The sequence below is a fragment of the Lithobates pipiens genome, unplaced genomic scaffold (genome assembly GCF_037356315.1).
Source record: "Lithobates pipiens isolate NorthernLeopardFrog02 unplaced genomic scaffold, aLitPip1_a1.2 Scaffold_22, whole genome shotgun sequence".
Lineage (NCBI taxonomy): Eukaryota > Metazoa > Chordata > Amphibia > Anura > Ranidae > Lithobates > Lithobates pipiens.
Window position 1 is genome coordinate 10174036 of NW_027507784.1, and position 23834 is coordinate 10197869.

The 23834-nt window shown below is 43.5% G+C and overlaps 1 protein-coding gene across 3 annotated transcripts; it reads right to left on the reverse strand.

Annotated features, from left to right (window-relative positions):
• Positions 1-208: 208 nt before the first annotated feature.
• On the reverse strand, positions 209-23834 carry LOC144000360 (uncharacterized). 3 transcript variants are annotated; one of them, XM_077494152.1, is made up of 4 exons: positions 23439-23834; positions 10994-11121; positions 4138-4211; positions 209-1504 (listed from the first exon to the last, which is right to left on the reverse strand). In XM_077494152.1, the coding sequence occupies exons 1-3, from the start codon at positions 23755-23757 to the stop codon at positions 4146-4148; spliced, it is 513 nt and encodes a 170-aa protein (XP_077350278.1). In that variant the 5' UTR covers positions 23758-23834; the 3' UTR covers positions 209-1504; positions 4138-4145. The 3 variants fall into 3 exon arrangements, with proteins under 3 accessions (XP_077350278.1, XP_077350280.1, XP_077350279.1); XM_077494154.1 differs by lacking the exon at positions 10994-11121; XM_077494153.1 differs by lacking the exon at positions 4138-4211.

Here is a 23834-nt window from a genome sequence, read left to right on the forward strand (position 1 = left end):
TGAATTCGTTAGCATTGTAATTTGGTAATTCGGATGCATCCGAATGTCCGAATAATGAAAATTCGTCCGAATTTCGAATCGGAACGAAACGAAATGCACATGTCTACTGTAGTAAAGAATGAACAATTCTAAAAAAGACCTTTACACAAATGTTGACATACAAGCTAGATTGTAAGCCCTCAAGAGTAGGACCCTCTTGTATTGAATTGTATTTGAACTGTACTGTCTTCCTTTATGTTGTAAAGTGCTGGACAATCTGTTTGGGACTATATAAATCTTGAATAATAATAATCATATTTCAAAATGCTTTCTGGGGTGAACGAAAAAGGGTGATAGAACCCATAAGTATATTTTCTTGGAAGAACATTGCTCTATGCTTCATTCTGTGGTGACCACATGTGAAGACCTAGGTATTTGGAGATGTGATGACAGCTAAGTGGGGGGAAATCAGACAATCTGGGCTCCGATCCTTGCCTTCAGCAGAGATCACATGACCAAATGCCTTGGACTTTGCCTACATGATCAGCATTGAAGTCATCAACATTTTCTCCCAGAAAAAGTATTTCAGCCATTCTACAAATACTGGTTCATCCATCCGAGCAAGACCGCTAGAAAAGCTCACCAATCGGCATTGGTCAAAATTCATTTTTAAGAGGAGTGTTCAGTAATGCCGCGTACACACGATCGAATTGTCTGGCGTACTTAGTCCGACATACAATCCGGCGGATAGTCTGGTGGACTTTCTACCGAACGGACTTGGCCACACACGGACACACAGAAAGTCCGACGTTCGCTTGTGCGATGACGTACAGCACGTACGACGGGACTAGAAAAAGGAAGTTCAATAGCCAGTAGCCAATAGCTTCCTTTTTCGTACTTGCTTCTGAGCATGCGTCATTCTTAGTCCGCCGTACTAGCATACTGACGAACGTATTGTCCGCTGGAACCCAAGTCCGACAGGAAGATTGGAGTGCAAAAATACTTTCTTAGTCAACAGGACTTCACGCTGGAAAAGTCTGCTGAAGCCCACACACGATCGAATTGTCCGCTGAAATGCGTTTCGGCGGACTAAGTACGCCGGACAATCTGATCGTGTGTACGCGGCATAAGAAGAACTTCACATGTTTATGTTATTTACCATATGGGAATTTTTTGAACCAATTTTTATCTGCCAGAGCTTTCAACCTCTCATACTCATTTTCTTTAGCTTTAGATTTTAGCTCTTCAACTACAGATTCATACGCAAATTTCAGAAGGAATTTCTTGCGTCGTAAGCGTTCCTTCATTGGCTCATGTGGTTGTTCCAGGCGGAATCGTACATCTATCAAAGCATTACAGATCACCTCTTGTATATCAGTGCTTCGTCCGCGCGTCTTCATGTGGTCCTCTGAAGTGTAGTTCTCAATAGCTCTCACTACTTCTGCTCCCGCACTTCTAAATGCTTCTTCCAGATTATTGCAGCATTTGTTCAACTTGTTAGTCAGGACAACAATGGGGAAAACTCCTGTGGTGAAAAGGAATAATTAGTGACCTTTTGCCGTAATCTAAATGATTCCACCCTCCATGGATAATACCTACTTAGATCTGACTGCCATGGCTTCCATTGTTTAAATCTGGAGTAAATCCAGATTAAATTCAGAAACAATACATCTGCTGACCGTGCCTGCACAGTACAGCCTCATAGGCTTCTATAGAGCTTACCTACGTCTGGCCGGGAGATTTCTATAGGGCTGTACTACACGGGCATGCCCAGGGCAAATGGGTGAAAATAATTAGCGCTCTTTGTCTGAAAGCGCTATTATTCTTTAACCACATAAGGACTGGAAGGATTTGCCCCCTTAATGACCACGCCATTTTTTGAAATACGGCACAGCATCGCTTTAACCGACAATTGCAATGAATGTTGCTCCCAAACAAAATTGATGTCCTTTTTTCCCCACAAATAGAGCTTTCTTTTGGTGGTACTTAATCACCTCTGCAGTTTTGATTTTTTTGCGCTATAAACAAAAAAAGACTGATGATTTATTTTTTTTTAAAACAACATTTTTACTTTTGCTATAATAAATATCCCCCCCCCCCCAAAAAAAAAAAAAATCTTCATCAGTTTAGGCCAATATGTATTCTTTTACATATTTTTGGTAAAAAAAAAAAAATCGCAATAAGTATATATTTATTGGTTTGCACAACAGTTATTGTCTACAAAATAGGAAATAGATTTATTATTATTATTTTTTTACTAGTAATGGCGGTGATCAACGATTTTTAGAGGAGCTGCAGCATTGTGGCGGACAGATCAGACACTTTTTGGGACCATTGACAATCATACAGCGAACAGTGCTAAAAATAGCCGCTGATTACTGTATAAATGTCACTGGCAGAGAAGGTGTTAACACTAGGGGGTGATCAAGGCGTCAAATGTGTGTCCTAGGGAGTGTTTCTAACTGTGGGGGGATGGGACTGCCTGGAGGAGAAGACCTATCGCTGTTCCTAATTACTATGAACAGCAGATCTCTCTCTCCTGCCCTGACAGAACAGAGATCTGTCTGTTTAGGAGCGATCGCGGTTGCCCCCTAGAGCTTTTAAGGTGACCAACGTACCATGATGGCGATTGGCTCAGGGGAGCCAACCTTCCACAGGATAACGGTGGCAACTGGTCCTTAAGTGATTAACCCACAGCAGTCCAGGCGTGAGACTGAGGAGATCATTGAGGGGTGTTTGTCTCTTCCCCCTCTGTCCTAAGGATATTGTGGAACCCCTGGCTGGATTAAGTGAGAGATCACAGTTTAAATAACCCTTCTCCTTTTCTCATGCCCTATATTTTTGGATTTTTCGTTTCCTTTCGGGCTTCTTTATATTATGATACACTGACTACAACACTACTTTACCTCTGTAGAGATGCCTCTCTTTTTCTTCTCTTTCGGGTTACCAAAAGGGAATAAGAACTTTAAGCTCCTGATGAAGCGTTATGTTGAACGCGAAACATGTAGAGCATCTAAATATCTCTGAGCTGATTCCTATGTGATATACTGTATATGCTAATTATTTCCTGTACTGACAATTATTGGTTCCTTTATATCCCCATGCTGGATACCCATAGGAATATATATATAGATTATGATGTATACGTTAGAAGAGGAAAGGAGGCATTGAGATTTTGTTTGTTGTCTTTTTTTTAAATAAAATTGTTTTAAATGAAATTCCCTCTCCCCCCTTTTTTTGTTATACTCACATTTATGCCTAAAAAGTAAATTTTTGTCAACAATTTTTGTTGAACTCTTTAGAAATATCAAATATCGGAACGTGGCCTATGTTTTATGTAATTGTATCCCCAGGACCCAGTGGTAGATACACACCAAATTTAACCCACCAATGCTAACATAACACATTTATGTGGTGTCACGCAGGTCGGCCAGCATGGAGACCAACTTGTCACGAGTACTTACTAATGACCTGGGGCTGGGTGGACTACCCGTCAATCACATGGACACGTGTGATTGGCTATCACAGTAATCACTACCTGTAAATGCTGCCCTTCTACTCTTTCTACTTTTGGATGGAGAAAAAAAAGATACTATCTGTGGTATATTTTTCTTCTTACTAGAGGAAAAAAAGTCTGTAAGGCGAGCTCAGGGAGGACAGACACCTCCCGTGGAGCAGAAGGGCAAGTTATGGCCAGTATTGGGGTCAAGGGCAAGATCAGTGTATTTTAGGTAGGATTAAAAAAAGTTGTTTTTTGGGCCAGTGCCAGTGTTTTTAGGTAGAGTAAAAAAAGCAAAATGTGCACTATTGTAACTTGGCCCTACTGCCGCTACAAACAATAAATATCATGCTCATATATAGTACCCCACAAATGTCAGAAATAGGAGATTTTTTTTTTTTTTTTGTGATAGGTCATGGTAATAACAAGAAATTTACATCCAGAAATGATTTATTTATTACAATTGTGGGCAAGTTTTCTATAGATATCCTTTACCATTTATCACAAAAGCCCAATTTCAGATTTCTGTTTTTCATATTAATTTTCCTTCTCAGAACTAGTCAATATATTCTTTCTTGGTATTTATTATAAATCTTTTTGACTTTTTCTTTTTTTTTATTAGGAATCTTTAATTTTTTTACATATATATATATATTTACCTGTCATATCACAACAGTTCTTGAAAAATGTCTTCACTTCTTTTACTTGCTCTTGTGGCAATGAATTCTTCATGCTAGTAGAAAATAAAACGTTATTACCCTCAGCGTGTACGTCCAGGCATGACCCAAACATATGCCCCCCCAAAAAAAAACTACCCTAAAGCACCACTTAGGTGTTATGTCAGGTCACCTTGAGGTGAGGTGACAGATGCACACCGTAGGGATCAGGAGTGCACCGCAAGGTTATGGACCCTACGGCTGACTGCTGCGGACGGGAGACAGATCCCACTGGGGCTCCCTGGGGTGCAGAGTCTAAGAGCCAGCAGGTGTTCACCAGCAACTCTAGTGGTGAGGATGGACTTGGCTGCAACTGACTCCAGGTCGCGACCCCCAGGGTCCCCCAGCTCACACCCACAGCAGGCAACAGGAGGATAGGGATAGTGAGGGACAAAGCCAAGGTCGGGCCACAAGCAGACAGGAAAAGTCGGGGACACGCCAAAAGGTCAGGATCACAGGCAAACAGGGATAGTCAAGGACACGCCAAAGTCGGTAACGGAAAACAATAGAAGAGCACACGGCAGGTAACAGGAAGCTAACACACAAAGGAATACACAATGGTTGATCAGCAGGGCTGGCCTGCAGTGCACAGGTTAATATAGAGTTCTCTGATAGGAGCTAGGGTGGAGTCATGCCAGAGGATGGATTACAAAAGCAGTCAGGTGAGGGTTGGCTGGTCTCTAGAGATGAACACATGGAAACAGGTAAGCAGACGAACACTATTGCATAACCATGACATGTTACCTTGTTCATATAGGGAGCAGTAGCTTTTATTATTCCCTATAATGTCATCTCTAAGCTTAAACATTTTTGCAGAATCAGATTATGGGAGATTAGTTCCTATTGGCGTGGGGGCAGCCCCCGGAACTACATTTTCCAAGATCTTTTTATGTACACACAGTCTGTGGGAAGGCTCTTGGCATAAAACGTGCAAAATACATGTCTGAAATTAGACACCGAATTAAAGCTTTTGTTCAAAAACGCCAGAAGTCTGCCAAGAAAACTAGTTGGAAGCTTTGGTGCATAAAGAGAACTATGACTTAATTGGCATTGCTGAATCTTGGCTTCATTCTTCACATGACTGGGCTATTATTATTCCTGGCTATGCCCTCTTTCAAAAAGACAGGGTAAAACGGAGGGGGTGGTGGTGTCTGTCTCTATGTGAGAAGTGATCTTAAAGGGTGAAAGAGCACCTAGTTGATGGAGAGTGTGATGAGTCTGAAGCATTATTGGTGGAACTGCATATAGATGTGTGTACTACTAAAGTTAATCCTTTGTCAGGGAACTCACCATACGTATGCCCGTCCCCGTATAGCGGCAGTTTCCCTTCGTTCCAGGCGTCATGCGCGGTGTCCCCGTCAGAGGCGTACGAATTCCAGGACGAACGGACGTATGCTAATCCGAACACGTGGACGTACGCCAATCCGAACACGTGGACGTACGCCAATCCGAACACGCGAAGACACCCGCGCAAACTGAACGGATGTACGTATTCACGCACGGACGGCCACTTCCACCAATCCTGGCTCACTCCCCTCTATATAAACAGGATCCTGGCCTGACATCAGTGCTGGATCGTCTTCAGCTACTCCTGTAAGACCTGATCGTTGTTCCTGTGACCTTGCTCCTGTGACCTTGCTCCTGTGACCTTGCTCCCGTGATCCTTGTTCCTGTGACCCGTTCCTGACACCCGCCCTTTGGATACCCTGTGCTACTATCTCCTGGACTACCTTTGACCCCGGCTTGGACTTCGACTTTGGCTTGTCTCCTGAATCTGTACCTCGTTTGCTTGCACGTTGCCAGACCCTTGCTTGTTCCTGATTACGCACCTGCCTCCTGTTATTGTACCGCATTGCCTGCCAAGTTGCCGACCTTGCCTGTTACAGACACGCAGTGCTTCCTGCACACCTGCTGATCTTCCGGTGCCTACCTACGTGACCAGTCAACATCTCTTCTACCGTGAGGACCCAGCATCTCCAAGGTCTGCTACTTCCACCTTCAGGCACCTGCACCCTTTCGTGTCCTCACGCTCCCTGTCCCCATCCTCAGGGGCGTGGAGACTGGAACCGTGCGAGAGGCCACCCTCAGCAGTCTGACTCCACTGTAAGGTACGTGACATCATTGTAGTTTGTTATAGACCTCCTAGTGTTAATGAGGAGGTGGAGACTGAGCTCCTTGCACCGATACAAATGGCTGCAAGGGCTGCGGCAGTGATAATAATGGGGGATTTTAACTACCCAGAAATTGACTGGAGTAATGGCACTGCAGGAACAGTTAAAGAATGTAGAAACCTATTACAAGATAATTATATAGTCCAGTTCATAGAGGCCCTGGCCAGTAATGACGCTCTGCTGGATCTGGTAATCTCAAACCATGCAGAGCTCAGTACTAATATTCATATAAAAGAACATCTGGGTAACAGTGACCATAACATGATTTCATTTGATGTTAGCTGTAAACAACAAACACATATGGCAAAGATAAATACACTTAACTTTAGTAAAGCAAATTTTCCAGGGATGAGGGCTGCTCTCCAAGACTAATGCCGCGTACACATGGTCGGATTTTCCCAACAGAAAATGTTCGATGGGAGCTTGCTGTCGGAAATGCCATCCTTGTGTGGGCTCCATCTGACATTTTCCATCGGAATTTCCGTCACACAAAATTTGAGATCTGGATCTCAAATTTTCTGACAACAAAATCCGTTGTCGGAAATTCCGATCCTGTGTACACAATTCCGACACACAAAGTTCCAGACATGCTCAGAATCAGGCAGAAGAGCTATTGAACTTCAATTTTCTCTCATTTTCGTACGTCACCGTGTTCTTGACGTTCGGAATTTCCGACTACATTGTGTGACCATGTGTATTCAAGACAAGTTTGAGCCAACATCCGTCAGAGAAAATCCCATGGATTTTGTTGTCCCAATGTGCGATTGTGTGTATGCGGCATTAGACTGGGAGGGAATATTGGCATCAATGGACACAGAACAGAAATGTGAATTCTCCAAAAAGACTATAGTATGTATGAGAAATCACTGCAAAGTATATTCCCATTGGGCAATAAGTTTGAAAGGCTAAAAATAAAACCTATGTGGCTCACGGCCAAACTTTTAAAAAGCTATATAAAATAAGAAAAGAGCTTTTAAAAAATACAAAAATGAAGGAACACTATCATCGTTTAAATGTTATAAAGAATATAACAGATATGTAAAAAGGAAATCAAGGTCTCAAAAATCCAAAACGAAAAACAGATTGCAAAAGATCGTAGGATAGACTCCCAAAAATTCTTAAAAAATATATTAAAAGTAAAAAGCTTAGGTCTGAGCATGTAGGCCAGGCCTGTTTTTTTTTTCCCTTACCCGTTCACCAATGCATTTCACCAAAATAGTAACATTTCTGTAACCAATTGGAACTTACTGGATTTCCAGCAGATCAACAGGTCATTTAATGTTCACACCAAACAAGCATATGCAAATGTGGCAATAGCACTATAGGATTGATGAGATGTGCATTTGCCTGTAGTTGATGACCAATATATTTGTGCCAACACACATCACGTACTTGTGAAGACTTCACAAATGATGCCCTCTTCAGACCAGGATTTCTTGAAAAACCAACATAAACAAAAACAAAGGGCCACAAAGTCTCTAGGGTCTGACACCACATGCTCCTCTATGTAGCTCCTCCCCCAGCCCCCTAATACTTACCTGAGCCCAATCTCGATCCAGCAATGTGCATGAGTGCTTTGGTTCTCTGGGAACTCTCCTTCCTCACTGACTGAGACAGAAGCAGGGGGCATTGGCTCCCACTGCTGTCAATTACAGCCAGTGTGCCAATAAGGAGAGAGAGGGGACGGGACCGAGCTATGGCTCTGTGTGTTAATGGTATGCAGAGCCATGGCTTGGGAATGAGCCTGCTTGTGCGCCCCTATTGCAAGCAGCTTGCTCTGGGGGCACTTGGCAGGAGGGAGGGGCCAAGAGATTCGACAAGGGACTTGAAAAGAGGATGAGTGCAAAATCATTACACAGAGCAGGTAAGTATGACTTTTTTTAAAAGAAAGCCTTTAACCGCTTCAGGTCTATAGTAATTTTACTGCCACAGGGCAGACACCTGTGCACCAGATCACATATATACAGTGGTGTGAAAAAGTGTTAGCCCCCTTCCTCATTTCCTGTTCCTTTGCATGTTTGTCACACTTAAGTGTTTCGGAACATCAAACCAATTTAAACAATAGTCGAGGACAACACAAGTAAACACAAAATGCAATTTGTAAATGAAGGTGTTTATTATTAAAGGTGAAAAAAAATCCAAACCATCATGGCCCTGTGTGAAAAAGTGATTGCCCCCTAAACCTAATAACTGGTTGGGCCATCCTTAGCAGCAACAACTGCAACCAAGCGTTTGCGATAACGTGCAATGAGGCTTTTACAGCGTCCTGGAGGAATTTTGGCCCACTCATCTTTGCAGAATTGTCCTAATTCAGTTACATTAGAGGGTTTTCGAGCATGAACGGCCTTTTTAAGGTCATACCACAACATCTCAATAGGATTCAGGTCAGGACTTTGGCTAGGCCACTCCAAAGTCTTCATTTTGTTTTTCTTCAGCCATTCGGTGGTGGACTTGCTGGTGTGTTTAGGATCATTGTCCTGCTGCAGAACCCAATTTCGTTTCAGCTTGAGTACATGAACAGATGGTCGGACATTCTCCTTCAGGATCTCTTGGTAGACAGCAGAATTCATAGTTCCTCTTATCACGGCAAGTCTTCCAGGTCCTGAAGCAGCAAAACAGCCCCAGACCATCACACTACCACCACCATATTTTACTGTTGGTATAATGTTCTTTTTATGAAATGCAGTGTTCCTTCTACGCCAGATATACTTGGACACACACCTTCCAAAGAGTTCCACTTTTGTCTCATCGGTCCACAGAATGTTGTCCCAAAAGTCTTGGGGATCATCAAGATGTGTTGTGGAGAAATTGAGACGAGCTTTGATGTTCTTTTTGCTCAGCAGTGGTTTTCTCCTTGGAACTCTGCCATGCAGGCCATTTTTGCCCAGTCTTTTCCTGATGGTGGAGGCATGAACGCTGACCTTAACTGAGGCAAGTGAGGCCTGCAGTTCCTTGGACGTTGTTGTGGGGTCTTTTGTGACCTCTTGGATGAGTCGTCGCTGCGCTCTTGGGGTAATTTTGGGTGGCCGGCCACTCCTGGGAAGGTTCACCACTGTTCCATGTCTTCGCCATTTGTGGATAATGGCTCTCACTGTGGTTCGCTGGATTCCCAAAGCTTTGGAAATGGCTTTATAACCCTTTCCAGACTGATAGATCTCAATTACTTTCTTTCTGAATTGTTCCTGAATTTCTTTGGGTCTCGGCATGATGTGTAGCTTTTAAGGATCTTCTGGTGGACCTTACTGTGTCAAGCAGCTCCTATTTAAGTGATGCCTTGATTGTGAACAGGTGTGGCAATAATCAGGCCTGGGTGTGGCTAGAGAAATTGAACTCAGGTGTGGACAACCACAGTTATAGTATGTTTTAACAAGGGGGGCAATCACTTTTTCACACAGGGCCATGATGGTTTGGATTTTTTTTCACCTTTAATAATAAACACCTTCATTTACAAATTGCATTTTGTGTTTACTTGTGTTGTCCTTGACTATTGTTTAAATTGGTTTGATGTTCCGAAACACTTAAGTGTGACAAACATGCAAAGGAACAGGAAATGAGGAAGGGGGCAAACACTTTTTCACACCACTGTACATGATTTGACACCAGTGGCTCGCTTCTGCTGCTATTACACACAGCGAGTGCACGGTACCCAATGTCCTCCATCACCTACCGATAATTAGGCAGAGAGACAGAACTGCGATCTGCCTATGTAAACAAGGCAGACTGCCATTAAGACAGAAGACAAGGCATGGAATTTGTGCCTCTGCAAAGCAAGGAATACATTGAATCTCTTCCTCTAGTAAAAGCACCTCACACAATATAGTAAAACACTGGTTAGGCACACACTTAACCGTTTGATTGCTCCTAATGTTAACCCCTTCCCAGGCAGTATCCTTAGTACAGTGACAGTGTATATTTTTAGCACTGATCACTGTATTTGTGTCACTGGTTCCCACAAAATGTCAGTTAGTGCCAGAATGTCCACCGCAATATCGCAGTCATGCTAGAAGTCGCTGAGCGCCGCCATTACTAGTAAATAAAATAAATAAAAATAACTAAAACGATTCCATAGTTTGTAGATGCTATAACTTTTGCACAAACCAATAAATATACGCTTATTGGTATTTTTTTTTTCTACCAAAAATATGTAGCAGAATACATGTTTACCCAAATGTGTGAAGAAATTAGATTTAAAAAAAAAAAAAAAAAAAGTTTGATAGCAGAAGAAAAAAAATATTGTTTTTTTTTTTATTGTCGGTCTTTTTTTGTTTATAGTGCAAACAAAAAAAAAAAAACAAAAAAACACAGATGTAAACAAATACCACCAAAATAAAGCTCTATTTGTGGTGAAAGGGGACATAAATGTTATATGGGTACAGCGTCGCATGACCGCGCAATTATCAGTTAAAGTAACGCAGTGCCGTATCGCAAAAAAAAAAAGGGGCCTGGTTATGAAGCTGGGCGGGGTGATATTAACCAATTGACCTCCAGAAGATTTAACGGGGCGTTAATTGGTTAATATTACGTTTAAGTTATATAGTAATAACTAGACTTAACCAGACAAATTAACATTGAATGTTGGATGTTAGTAATTACATTTTATGACATTAGCGGTATAAAACTATCCATACCTGTAAACAAATATGGGGACAATAAAAAACCGTGTAGTTTGGTTTTAGGTCAGAATCCTCCACCTGTGACATTATCTGAACAAAATCCTCCGTCCACTCCACCCTCTCATCCAGAGGAAGAAAATTTCCTGAGGATAAAAACAGATATATAATTATGCAAAATGATACAAATACTTCTCCATACTTTCATCTTTATAATGTCTCATCGCTGGTGACCTTGGCTTTCCATGGGCAGAGATGTGTGGAATTATCAGAAACCATACATGGACTGTTATTGCCGAGCTTTTGGCTATCAAAGGAGGCTTTGCATCCTGGATCACAGGAATCCCTACTTTACTTTGAATTTTTTTTAAAAATTAAAAGAAACTGCAAAATTCCTTTAACCACTTCAGCCCCGGACCATTTTGCTGGTCAAAGACCAGACCACTTTTTTGTGATTCGGTACTGCGTCGCTTTAACTGACAATTGCGCGGTCGTGCAACGTGGCTCCCAACCAAAATTTAAGTCCTTTTTTTTCCCACAAATAGAGTTTTCTTTTGGTGGTATTTGTTCACCCCTGCGGTTTTTATTTTTTGTGCTATAAACAAAAATAGAGCGACAATTTTGAAAAAAAACACATTATTTTTAACTTTTTGTGATAATAAATATCTCCCAAAAATATATTTTTTGAAAAAAATATTTTTTTCACTCAGTTTAGGCCGATATGTATTCTTCTACATATTTTTGGTAAAAAAAAATCACAATAAGCGATTATTGATTGGTTTGCGCAAAAGTTATAGCATTTACAAAATAGGGGATAGTTTTATGACATTTTTATTAATAATTTTTTTTTTTAACTAGTAATGGCGGCGATGCGCGATTTTTATTGTGACTGCGACATTGTGGTGGACCAGCGGCGCACTCACGATGGCAGGGCGGCATTAGAGATTGGACGTACCTGCACGCCAATATGCCTGCCCGTGCGGCGATCAGTGATTTTTATTGTGACTGCGACATTGTGGTGGACCAGCGGCGTGCTCACGATGGCAGGGCGGCATTAGAGATTGGACGTACCTGTACGCCAATATGCCTGCCCGTGCCATTCTGCCGACGTACATCGGCGTGCGCTGGTTGGGAACCGGTTAAAGAGGAGGGTTACCTTAAAAAAAAAAAATATTAAAAGTCAGCAGCTAGAAATACTGCAGCAGCTGACTTTTAATAAATGGACACTTACCTGTCCAGGGTGCCCGCGATGCCAGCAGTAGATGATGACGAGCAATTGCTCGTCTCTTGCCTGCCCCCGCCGCCAGCGGGAATGAGGAAGTGAAGCATTGCAGCTTCACTGCCCAGTTCCCTACTGCACACGCGCGAGTGCGCTGCGCGTCTCCACTAGTCACCGTTGTATTCTAGGAACTGTGTGTTTCCCAGAACACAACGGGGGGGGGGGGGCATCTGTGGCTAGCTGCAGCTAGCTATTCCCGGAAGTGGGTTCAGATACCTGGATTATCCGACATAGAGAGAAAAGATTTGACATAGAGAGGAAGATTCTACATAGAGAGAAAAGATTTGACATAGAGAGGAAGATTCTACATAGAGAGAAAAGATTCGACATAGAGGGAAAAGATTCGACATAGAGAGAAAAGATTCGACATAGAGAGAAAAGATTTGACACTATAGAGAGACAATAGGAAAAAAGGTTGAATGTGCCTAACCTGACTTTATTAGTCCAAGATTATTCGACATAGAGAGAAAAGATTCAACATTGAGAGAAAAGATTTGACACTATAGAGAGACAATAGCAAAAAAGGTCGAATGTGCCTAACCTAACTCTATTAGTCCAAGATTATTCGACATAGAGAGAAAAGATTCGACATGAAGATTCGAGGAAGCAGTCGCCACGAGTGGAAATTTATGGTCAAATGCTCCGCCCATAAGCTATAGAAGAATTCTAATGTTGGTTGTGTAATGGAAATTTGTAGGTTCTGTATATAATTGTATTCTATTTTATATGTATTGCACAATGCCCTCACTGTGCACACGGCACTAATAATGTTTTCAGTACATGTTTACATTCTTTCGAGTCCTGATTAGAATTAGCCTGCCTATGTTACGCCCCTTGTTATCATAAACGTACAATTGTAATATTAATGTGATACCTATGTAATCATGTGTATAAAAGCCTTCAAATGCCTCATAATAAAGGAGAACGGTTATTTGGAAAGATGCTGAGCGTATCTTTTGTGTCTCTTCCCTACTGCAGTAGTTATTATTAATTTGGAACCGCTAATCAATATGAGGATAGGAGTTGCCTATCTATAAAATATCCATTTCAGTTGACTAGTAATAATAATTAATAAATATAATTATTACTAGTGTCATCCAACATTAGAATTATACTATAGCTTGTAGGCGGAGCATTCGACCTTGAAATGTACGAATGCGGCCGTCGTACAGTTTAGCTGCTCCGTCGAATCTTCTTAGAACATTTCAACAGACACCATAAGCCTTCAATGACAGATTCCACCTTAATTATTTCGGATTTAATAAATAAATAAAAACGAATTTCGGGAATAACTAAATAAATTAATTTTTCGGACGAAAACGAAATTCCGAAACAAAATATTTCAGTGTGCGCAGGTCTAATACCATTGTAAAAATTATGTAAATGTAAAATGTATTACAACCCCAATGTTATATTATTGTGAATATGAGATAAAGACAATGTTACGTTGTATTATATAATTCTGTTCAATCAATAAAACTTTATGAAACAATAAAAAAAAAAGTGACACATTTGTATGATGCATACAACCAACTATAGCAACATTGACATTTACAAAGAAAATATGCTGTTTAAATTGCTGGCAAATTTCAACTTCTGTACGTTTGCAAACAGAAGTAAAGCCAACGGAAGCTGCCATTTGCTGGCAATTCAGTTGACCTTTCGGAGGGTTTCACCCCCTTTATAACCAGGTCATTTTTTGGTATTCGGCACTGTACTACTTTAAAGCGGAGGTCCACCCTAAAGTGGACCTTCCGCTCATTGGAACCCTCACCCCCTCCGGCGCCACAATTGGCACCTTTCCGGGGGGAGGGGGGTGCAGGTACCTGTACAGTACAGGCATCTGCACCCACTTCCGGCGTAGATTCTGCAGAAGGTACACCCCTTTCTGCAGAATCTACGCCCCTTTCCGAAGGTCCCCTGCTGCCTGCTGGGAAACACACAGATCCCAGAGACAGCGGGGACCGTCCTTATTGCGCAGCGCGACTCGCGCATGCGCAGTAGGGAACCGGGAAATGAAGCCGAAAGGCTCCACTTCCTGATTCCCATACCCAAGATGGCGGCGGCAGCACCCGAGAGACGATCGAGAGATCGGCTTCGGGTGCCGACATCGCGGGCGCGCTGGGCGGGTAAGTGTCATTATTTTAAAAGTCAGCAGCTGCAGTATTTATAGCTGCTGGCTAATAAAAAAAAAAAATGGCGGACTCCCGGCGGACTCCCGCTTTAACTGGCAATTGAGCGGTCATGCAACACTGCATGCAAATTAAATGTATATTATCTATTTTCACACAAATGGAGCTTTCTTTTGGTGGCATTTGATCACCACTGGGTTTTGATTTTTATATAAATAAAAAAAAGACCAAAACATTTTGAAAAAAATAACAATATTTTATACTTTCTGTTATACAACATATCCAATAAAATCTAATTTATTCTGAAATTTAGGCCATAATGTATTCTGCTACATGTTTTTGGTAAAAAAAAAAAAAAAATACCAAAAAGCGTATAATAATTGGTCTGTGTGAACGTTATATATATAGCGCCTAAAAACTATGGCATATAACTTTGAAAATTGAATAATCCTGATGTACTAACATTCTTGTTCCCTGATGACCTTTTTGGAAATGAGATAGACTGAAACATTTGGTAAGAGACATGGTTAGGTGTAATTTTGTTGTAATTTTTTGTCACTTTTTTTTAGAAAATGAAGAAATTAAATAAAAGCTAATCACATGGTACAGGGGGCTGTGATTGGCCCAGGTACCACTTGATAGCAGTGGGGCAATCACAGCATCACAATACTAAGCACAACTGTTATGAATGAAACCCAGTTGTGTTTAGTTTGTGATCGCATCGCAAACACGTGATACCCTGGCTGCTCAAAGCATCTCAGTACCAGGAGCAACAATATGCTGTGTCTGGTGGACAGGGGACACGCCCGTGTGCATGTGTCGGGCATAATACAGGTATATAACCTGGCCTATAGCTTCTTCCTGCCTGCAGTAACACTATGGGGGGCAAGAAGCGGTTAACCACTTACCTCTTGTACATATACGTCAGCAATTTGAAGAGGGATATCTTGGTAACGGCAGCAGCTGCTGCCACAACCGAGATATCCATCTTTACAGGAGGCGGTCCTGTGTGCGATAACGGTGGTCTCTGCGGTGGGTCCTCTGCAAGATCACCGTTATCGGCAGCTGGAGAGGTTCCACCCCCCTCCCATCGCTCTCCCGCGCCCTCCGCCCCTTACCGGAGCCGTCGGTAGCAGCGGAGGCGATCAGGTCCTATCGATGGCTGGGTATAGAGACGAGTGAGGCTAAGATGGCCCCCACTCATCTCTATACCATAGGAGGGCGGAAGCAATGTCAAAACTTCACTTCCGCCCAATACGTCTTAAAGGAACATTTTTTCAATGTCATTTTTTCAAACTACATTTTTTTTTATTGCATTTAAGTCCAAATATGAGATCTGAGGATTTTTTGACCCCCGATCTCATATTTAAGAGGACCTGTCATGCTTTTTTTTAAACCCCCCCCCCCCCCCGTCCCGACGAGTGGCGGCTGGTGAAGTTTTTGGATGGGGGGGCGCCAGACCCCGCCCATCATCTTGGCCCCTCCCACTTCTCATAAACCACGCCCCTTATGTAATCTGAAAAAAAAAATTGGCGTGGGTTCCCCCCCTCCGAGAGCATACCAGGCCCTTAGGTCTGGTATGGATTCCAAGGGGAACCCCCTACGCCGAAAAAACGCCGTGGGGGTCCCCCCCAGATCCACACCAGACCCTTATCCGAGCACGCTACCCGGCCAGCCAGGAAAGGGGGTGGGGACGAGCGGGCGCCCCCCCCCCCTCCTGAGCTGTATCAGGCTGTGTGCCCTCAACATGGGGGGGTGCCTTGGGGGAGGGGGGGCTTGCGGCCCCCCCACCCCAAAGCACCTTGTCCCCATGTTGATGAGGACAAGGGCCTCTTCCCGACAACCCTGGCCGTTGGTTGTCGGGGTCTGCGGGCGGGGGGCTTATCGGAATCCGGGAGCCCCCTTTAATACGGGGCCCCGGATACCTGCCCCCCACCCTATGTGAATGAGTATGGGGTACAATGTACCCCTACCCATTCACCTGTGAAAAAAAGTACAAAAAAAACACAACACAGGGTTAAAATATTTTATTGCACAGCTCCGGGGGTCTTCCGTCTTCGGGGGTCTTCTCGCCGGACTCCTCCGCTATCTTCTTGTAGCTCTTTTACTAGCGGAGGAGCCCGGCATTCTTCTTCATCGCCGCGGCCTCTTCTTCCGACTTCTTCCGACTTCGGGGGTCTTGTCCCCCTCTTTGGTTCTTCTGCCGGGCCTTCCACCGCCGCCCGTTCTTCTTCTTCTTCTCCAGGAGATGTTGACTCGACGCTCTCTCCGGCCGGAATGCCAGGGACGCGCTGCGCTGCCACTTATATAGGGACAATGGGGCGGTGTCACATGGGTTGATGTCACATGGGTTGGTCACATGGGTTGATGTCACATGGGGACTGTCCCAGCATCCTCCGGGACTGTGACATCGTAAGGGGGCGGGGTCACCATGTGACATCAACCCATGTGACCAACCTATGTGACATCAACCCATGTGACACCGCCCCATTGTCCCTATATAAGTGGCAGCGCAGTGCGTCCCTGGCATTCCGGCCGGAGAGATCGTCGAGTCAACATCTCCTAGAGAAGAGGAAGAAGAAGAAGAAGAACGGGCGGCGGCGGCGGCGACAGAAGACCGGTCCACCGCCTGTAAAAGAGCTATAAGAAGGCGCGGTGGCCCGGCAGAAGAACCGAAGAGGGGGACAAGACCCCCGAAGTCGGAAGAGGAGGCCGCGGCGACGAAGAAGAATGCCGGGGTCCTCCGCTAGTAAAAGAGCTACAAGAAGATAGCGGAGGAGTCCGGCGAGAAGACCCCCGAAGACGGAAGACCCCCGGAGCTGTGCAATAAAATATTTTAACCCTGTGTTGTGTTTTTTTTGTACTTTTTTTCACAGGTGAATGGGTAGGGGTACATTGTACCCCATACTCATTCACATAGGGTGGGGGGCCGGTATCCGGGGCCCCCTTATTAAAGGGGGCTCCCGGATTCCGATAAGCCCCCCGCCCGCAGACCCCAACAACCAACGGCCAGGGTTGTCGGGAAGAGGCCCTTGTCCTCATCAACATGGGGACAAGGTGCTTTGGGGTGGGGGGGCCGCAAGCCCCCCTCCCCCAAGGCACCCCCCCATGTTGAGGGCACGCAGCCTGGTACGGCTCAGGAGGGGGGGGCCGCCCGCTCGTCCCCACCCCCTTTCCTGGCCGGCCGGGTAGCGTGCTCGGATAAGGGTCTGGGGAGGACCCCCACGCCGTTTTTTCGGCGTAGGGGGTTCCCCTTGGAATCCATACCAGACCTAAGGGCCTGGTACGCTCTCGGAGGGGGAACCCATGTCAAATTTTTTTTCAGAAATTTGGCGTGGAGTTCCCCCTTCAGAGCTCATTCTCTGATTGGCCACGGCAAAAGTCGCCTGGCCTGGGGAAACCTTTCTGGCTGTGAAAGCTTTTTTCCACTCATTCAGCTAAATGCATGAACATTCTCAAAGTAGAAACTAGAAAGCCTTTATGCGGTGACTCACCTGCCTCACTGTCTTGCAGCTCCGCTCGGGCTGAGGAACGTAGCTGCCGACGTCACTTCTGGGTTTCGTGAAGCAGCCGAAAGCCGGAAGTGACCTGCCTGTCTAAGAATAACAATGCTCCCGCCCGTAGAATCACAGTGATTTTACGGGCGGAAGCTAGTCGGCGTTCTGCAGTGCGCCGCAAGGCGGGTTTTTAACCCGCAAATGAAGCGCCATGGATGCAATCTTGTGATTGCATCGACGTGGCGCTTCTCATAGTGCACTGTGACCGGCGCCACAGTACACTATGTTAAATTGTTAAATGACATTTTTTTTTTAATGTCTTAAAGGGCCCGTTTTTTTTATTATTATTATTTTTTTTTTTTAACCCTAGGGGGAGGGGGGGGCGGCGCCTGGGCGCCCCCTATGGGCGGGCCGCCACTGAATTCTAGCCCTAGACCTCCTCTGTAATGCAAAACATGCAACCTGTAAAAAATTTTAAATGTCCATGGAGATTTTTGAGCGTAAAAGTTTGACGCCATTCCACGAGCGGGCACAATTTTGAAGCATGACATGTTGGGTATCAATTTACTCGGCGTAACATTATCATTCACAATATAAAAAATTGGGCTAATTTTACTGATGTCTTATTTTTTTATTCAAAAAAGTTATTTTTTTCCAAAAAAAGTGCGCTTGTAAGACCGCTGTGCAAATACGGTGTGAAAAAAGTATTGCACTGACCGCCATTTTATTCTCTATGGTGTTAGAAAAAAACAATATATAATGTTTGGGGGTTCTAAGTAATTTTCTAGCAAAAAAAAAATGTTTTAAGCATGTAAACACTGAGTCTGAAAAAGAGGCCTGGTCGTTAAGTGTTTAAATTGCCTCTTTACTTCTTTTTGTGAACAAATGGCCAAGGTTTTCCATCATCTATACCAGATAACATAACATATACTGTAGATCTTATTGGGGGCCTCCACAAAAAAATGTTGTGAGGTTCCCCCAAAAATTCATACAAGACCCTTATCCAAGGATGCAGCCTTGCAGGCCAAGAAAGGAGGGAATAAGGTCCATCCCCTACTAAACCATAACGGGCCACATGCCCTCAACATGGGGTGGGGGGCATCTTGCAGGGAGACCTCTGTGGCAAAGCACCCTGTCACTATGTTAATGAGGATAAGGGCCTCTTCCCTACAACCCTGGTCTGGTGTTTGTGGGGATAGAATCGGATACTGCTCCCCCATGTAAATGAGTAAAGAGGACATACACAAAAAAGTGAAATGTAAATAAACACATCCTAAAGTTCTTCAATAAAAAAAAAAAAAAGGAAAATCACGATCAATCATGTCTTCTAGCAATGTAGATCCATATCAATAATAATAAAAAAAAAAAAAACAAACAAACCCTGAAACGTCCCATACTATCATTTTGCTTGACATCCAAATTTGTATTCAAACCCAACTTTGATCTCATCCCTATCTGTGTCCGGGGGAAGAATATCTGTCCGTAACCACTGGTAACTGCTGAATGTTCACATACATGTGTATAGATGATAGAAAGATGAGCCACCAGCAGTGATCTTGTATTCTGATGGCGGAGAAACCACTGTCCAAATACAATAGTGCAAAGGAAGAGATTTCCCCATCAACATTGACTGTGTTAATGAGAGAATCAATAGTTTTTCTTTCCTTCAATCCAAGGTTGAAAAAAAGAATATTGTATAATGTATGGCCAACCTAGGCATATACATTCAAGAGACTTTGTAACTTTTTAACTTTTTCCAATAAAAAGAACTTTGGGCGGCACAGTGGTGTAGTGGGTAGTTCTCTCACCTAGCAGGAAAAGGGACGCTGGTTCAAATCCCAACCATGACACTACCTGCCTGGAGTTTTGCGTGTTCTCCCTGTGCCTGTGTGGGATTCCTCCCATACTCCAAAGACATGGTGGTAGGTTTACTGGCTTCTGTCTAAATTGGCCCTAGTATATGAACTTGGATTGTGGGCTCTTTGAGGGCAGGAACTGATGTGAGTGTGCAATATACAGGGATAGGGGCAACTGTAGATACTCACTCAGGACGGACTGGTGGTATTCAACCTTACTTACTAACTATGTAACATAGTTGGGTATTTTTGCTTTTTCTGCTCCATCGTGATCTCATTCCATCATTTCTAGCACTGGTGTCACAGAGGTGTCTCTGGGAGAGAGGAATCCTCCTCAATGAATTCCCAGAGGATAATAACTGAATACTGTCCGATTATACAACCTTTCACCACGGGAGTGAACGGCTATACACAATTTATGCAATAATCAGACCATCAACATTAAACCAACAGATAAAGGGGGAGCAGTTGTTGTGATGGATAGAGACAAATACACATACAAGAGGGCCAGAGGCAGCAGGCAAATTCTTCTTACTATAAAAAGCTAGATTATGATCTGACCCAGGGTTTTACTAAGCAATCAAAATGTCACATTAAAACACTACCAACCCACCTACAGTGCATTCAAAATGAATCAGTGTGCTTCCAGATAATCCAGAAATTGTGGACTTCTACATGCTGCCCAAGATTCACAAGTCAGGAAATCCAGACCCATCATAACAAGTATGAATACACTTACCGAACAAATCTCAGGTCCAACGTTAAAGCTGTTAGTCATGAACACTGCTAGTTTCCTGCATGACCAGGGGCGGACTGACCATTGGGCCACTCGGGCACTGCCCGAGGGCCCCGTGCCACTAGGGGGCCCCATCAGGGTTGCCAGCCTCAGTAAAACCAGGGAAATTATGTAAAAATCTGTGGGTTTTTTACATCTGTCTATGAAATGTCCCTTACCAACATGCCTTTGGTCTAAAAATCCTGGGATTATAGCTGCCCCACCTCTCCAGTACCTTCTCAGCCAATAGAAACATGTCTGTGTGTACTGTGTGATTGTATACTATGTGTGTGTGTTTGTGTATACTGCGTGGCCCCATAATGTCTGATTGCCTGGGGGACCCATAATCTCCTATTGCCCGGGGGCCTCATGAGTTGTCAGTCCGCCCCTGTGCACGACACAACTGATTTTCTGAACAAGCACAACAATATACAACAATTACCACCAAATACACTTCTAGTCACTATGGATGTAGAATCTCTGTACAGTAACATCCCCCACAAGGATGGGTTGGCTGCATGTCACAGATTCTTATCATCCTCACCAAATCACAAATACAGAGGATGTTACACAAGTCATTGAATTTATCCTAACACACAATTACTTCAATTTCAACCATGACATCTATCTTCAGTGTATGAGTACGGCTATGGGAAGTAAACTGGCACCCCGATATGCCAACTTATTTATGGCTGATCTGGAGGACAAATTCCTGAACAGCATACAACAAAAGCCATGCAGGTATTATCGCTATATTGATGATATTTTCACCATATGGACTGAAGGTGAAGAAAATCTAGAACAGTTTTACTTATTGATCAACACTTTTCACCCATCAATCAAACAAAAAAATGATTGTTCAAACACACATGTCAACTTTCTGGACACTACAGTATATATCAGGGATGACAAGCTTCACACTTCATTATACAGAAAACCTACCAACAGATACAACTATCTCCGCAGTTCTAGTTCACACCCCCAACACACTAAACGGGCCATCATAGTTTTATAGTTAGTAAGGTTGAATAATCATCATAATCATCATAATCATAAACAACAAGGCCATCAGATACCACCAAATATGTTGAGACCTAGAAGACAGAGATAAACATCTCAGAACGCTAGTAGATGCCTTCCAAAAGAAAGGTTACCAACACAAAACCATCAAAACGAGCATAAACACAGCCTTGAAAACCCAAAGAGAAAATCTCTTCCACTACAAAGAGACCACCAGTACCCACATATGATATAGCAATAGAAGGTATAATGCCGCGTACACACGGGCGGATTGTATGGCGTACTTAGTCCGTCGAAACACATTTCAGCGGACAGTCCGCTTGTGTGTGGGCTTCAGCTGACTTTTTCAGCGTGCAGTCCGGAGTACTAAGTATTTCGTTTTTTTTCGAAATTCTGTCCATCGTACTTTGGTTTCAGCGGACAATATGGTCGTCAGTATGCTAGTTCGAAGGACTAAGAATGGTGCATGCCCAGAAAGGATTTACACGGCGGAAGGGTGCTTTGCTGTGTCTTGGACTTCCTATTTCTAGTCCCGTCGTACGTGCTGTACACGTCATCGCGCAAGCTTTCGACGGACTGTTTGTGTATCCGTGTGTGGTCAAGTCCGTTCAGTGGAAAGTACGACGGACTGTCCGTCGGATTGTATGACGGACTAAGTACGCCATACAATCCGCTCGTGTGTGCGCGGCATAAGGAAGATAATCAAAGATTTACGACCCATCATAACAGAGGATGTTCCAGCAACCCCCAATTCTGGCATTCAGGCAACCACCCAACCTCAGACATAAACTAATCAGCAGGAAATGTCATTCTGACTATGAAGTCACAAATAATGGAAGCAAACCCTGCAATAAAAAATACTGCAAACTCTGCAACCCAATCAATCCATCCAAAAGTGTCACACACACAAAAGAGACCTTCGATACCACAGGATCATACAGCTGTACCTCCAGTAATGTGGTGTACCTCATCCAATGCAAATAACCTTACATTGGCGACACACCATCAAGGAACATAAAGAAGATGAGTTCTACACTCCTGTGGGACATCACCGCACTATGAAAGATCTCAATGTCTTAGTCCTTAAAGGGACTTTCAAAACTATTCAGGAAAGTAAAACTTTTAAACTAAGCATGATACTTCTATTTGACCCAAAAGATAACAGCCTAAATTTAGATACTGGTTTTCTTACTCATTATCCAACAGCCCTCGGTGACTGTCCCCCCATCTATAGTTCTACTTCTGTATTATTTGAGGTGACTGATTTCTGCACTCATGTGGGACATCATTTCTCACAACCAGACCACACAATGGAAGACCTGAATGTTTTGGTCCTTAAAGGGGTAAAACGTTTGAACTAAGAAGGATAATTCTATTTGACACAAAACATAGTGGTCTAAATGTGGACCTCAGCTTTCTAAATCACTACTCTACATTTTTATAATACCTTAACCTCTGTAACTTTCTTTACCCCCCCTTTCAATAGCCCTCCCTCTCTCTGTCTGTCTCTGTCTGTCTCTCTCTCTCTCTCTCTCTCTCTCTCTGCCTTTTATCTCCAGCTATCCAAGCTCAATTACATTTGTTGCAAAATGTTTGTTTGCACTTTTTCTTTCTCTTAAGATTGTCTTGTTAACATTCTGCTAAAACGTTGTGCATTAGTACTGCCAAGACCCTGAAGAAGGGGACATACCCCCAAAAGCTTTTCCTAAAAAAAAAAAACCTGTATGTTAGTGCAAATAAAAAAAGTATCACAGACAGAACTCAATTGTTTCTGTTACAAGTGCACAAATACGGCTATAATCAACTCAAGCAGAGAATAGTAGAAATCTTACGGAGATTCAATTGAAGAAGACATGTAGGAATTGGACTTTAAATAATAGAAATAAAAGGGGTTGACATCCTACCCAGCTGAGCATAGGCGATGGCCTCTTCATTTGTTCCCTTCTTCCCAAACCCTCTGTTGTCCACAATGGTGATGGTGTCGGTTAGTTTATAGGCCTTTCTCTCGGTTGTAATAATGCTGCCACTTGGTCCTGTAACGGCGCGCATCTGATACTCCTCTGTTCTGAGGGTGTAGAAGCAGGAGTTGACAAAAGCTGATTTCCCATGGCCAGCATATCCAAAGAGCTGCAGGAGAACCCTGGTGTACTGCTTGTCCTCGGAGGGACTACTGGGAAGGGTGAAATTTAGGATCTCTTGTTTTTTGCCTATAGGTTCCATCATTGGAGAAAATTCCCAATGTCTTCTCTCTTCTTCAGATTTCTACATCAGGATTATACGTAGTACAATGCTTCAAGTTT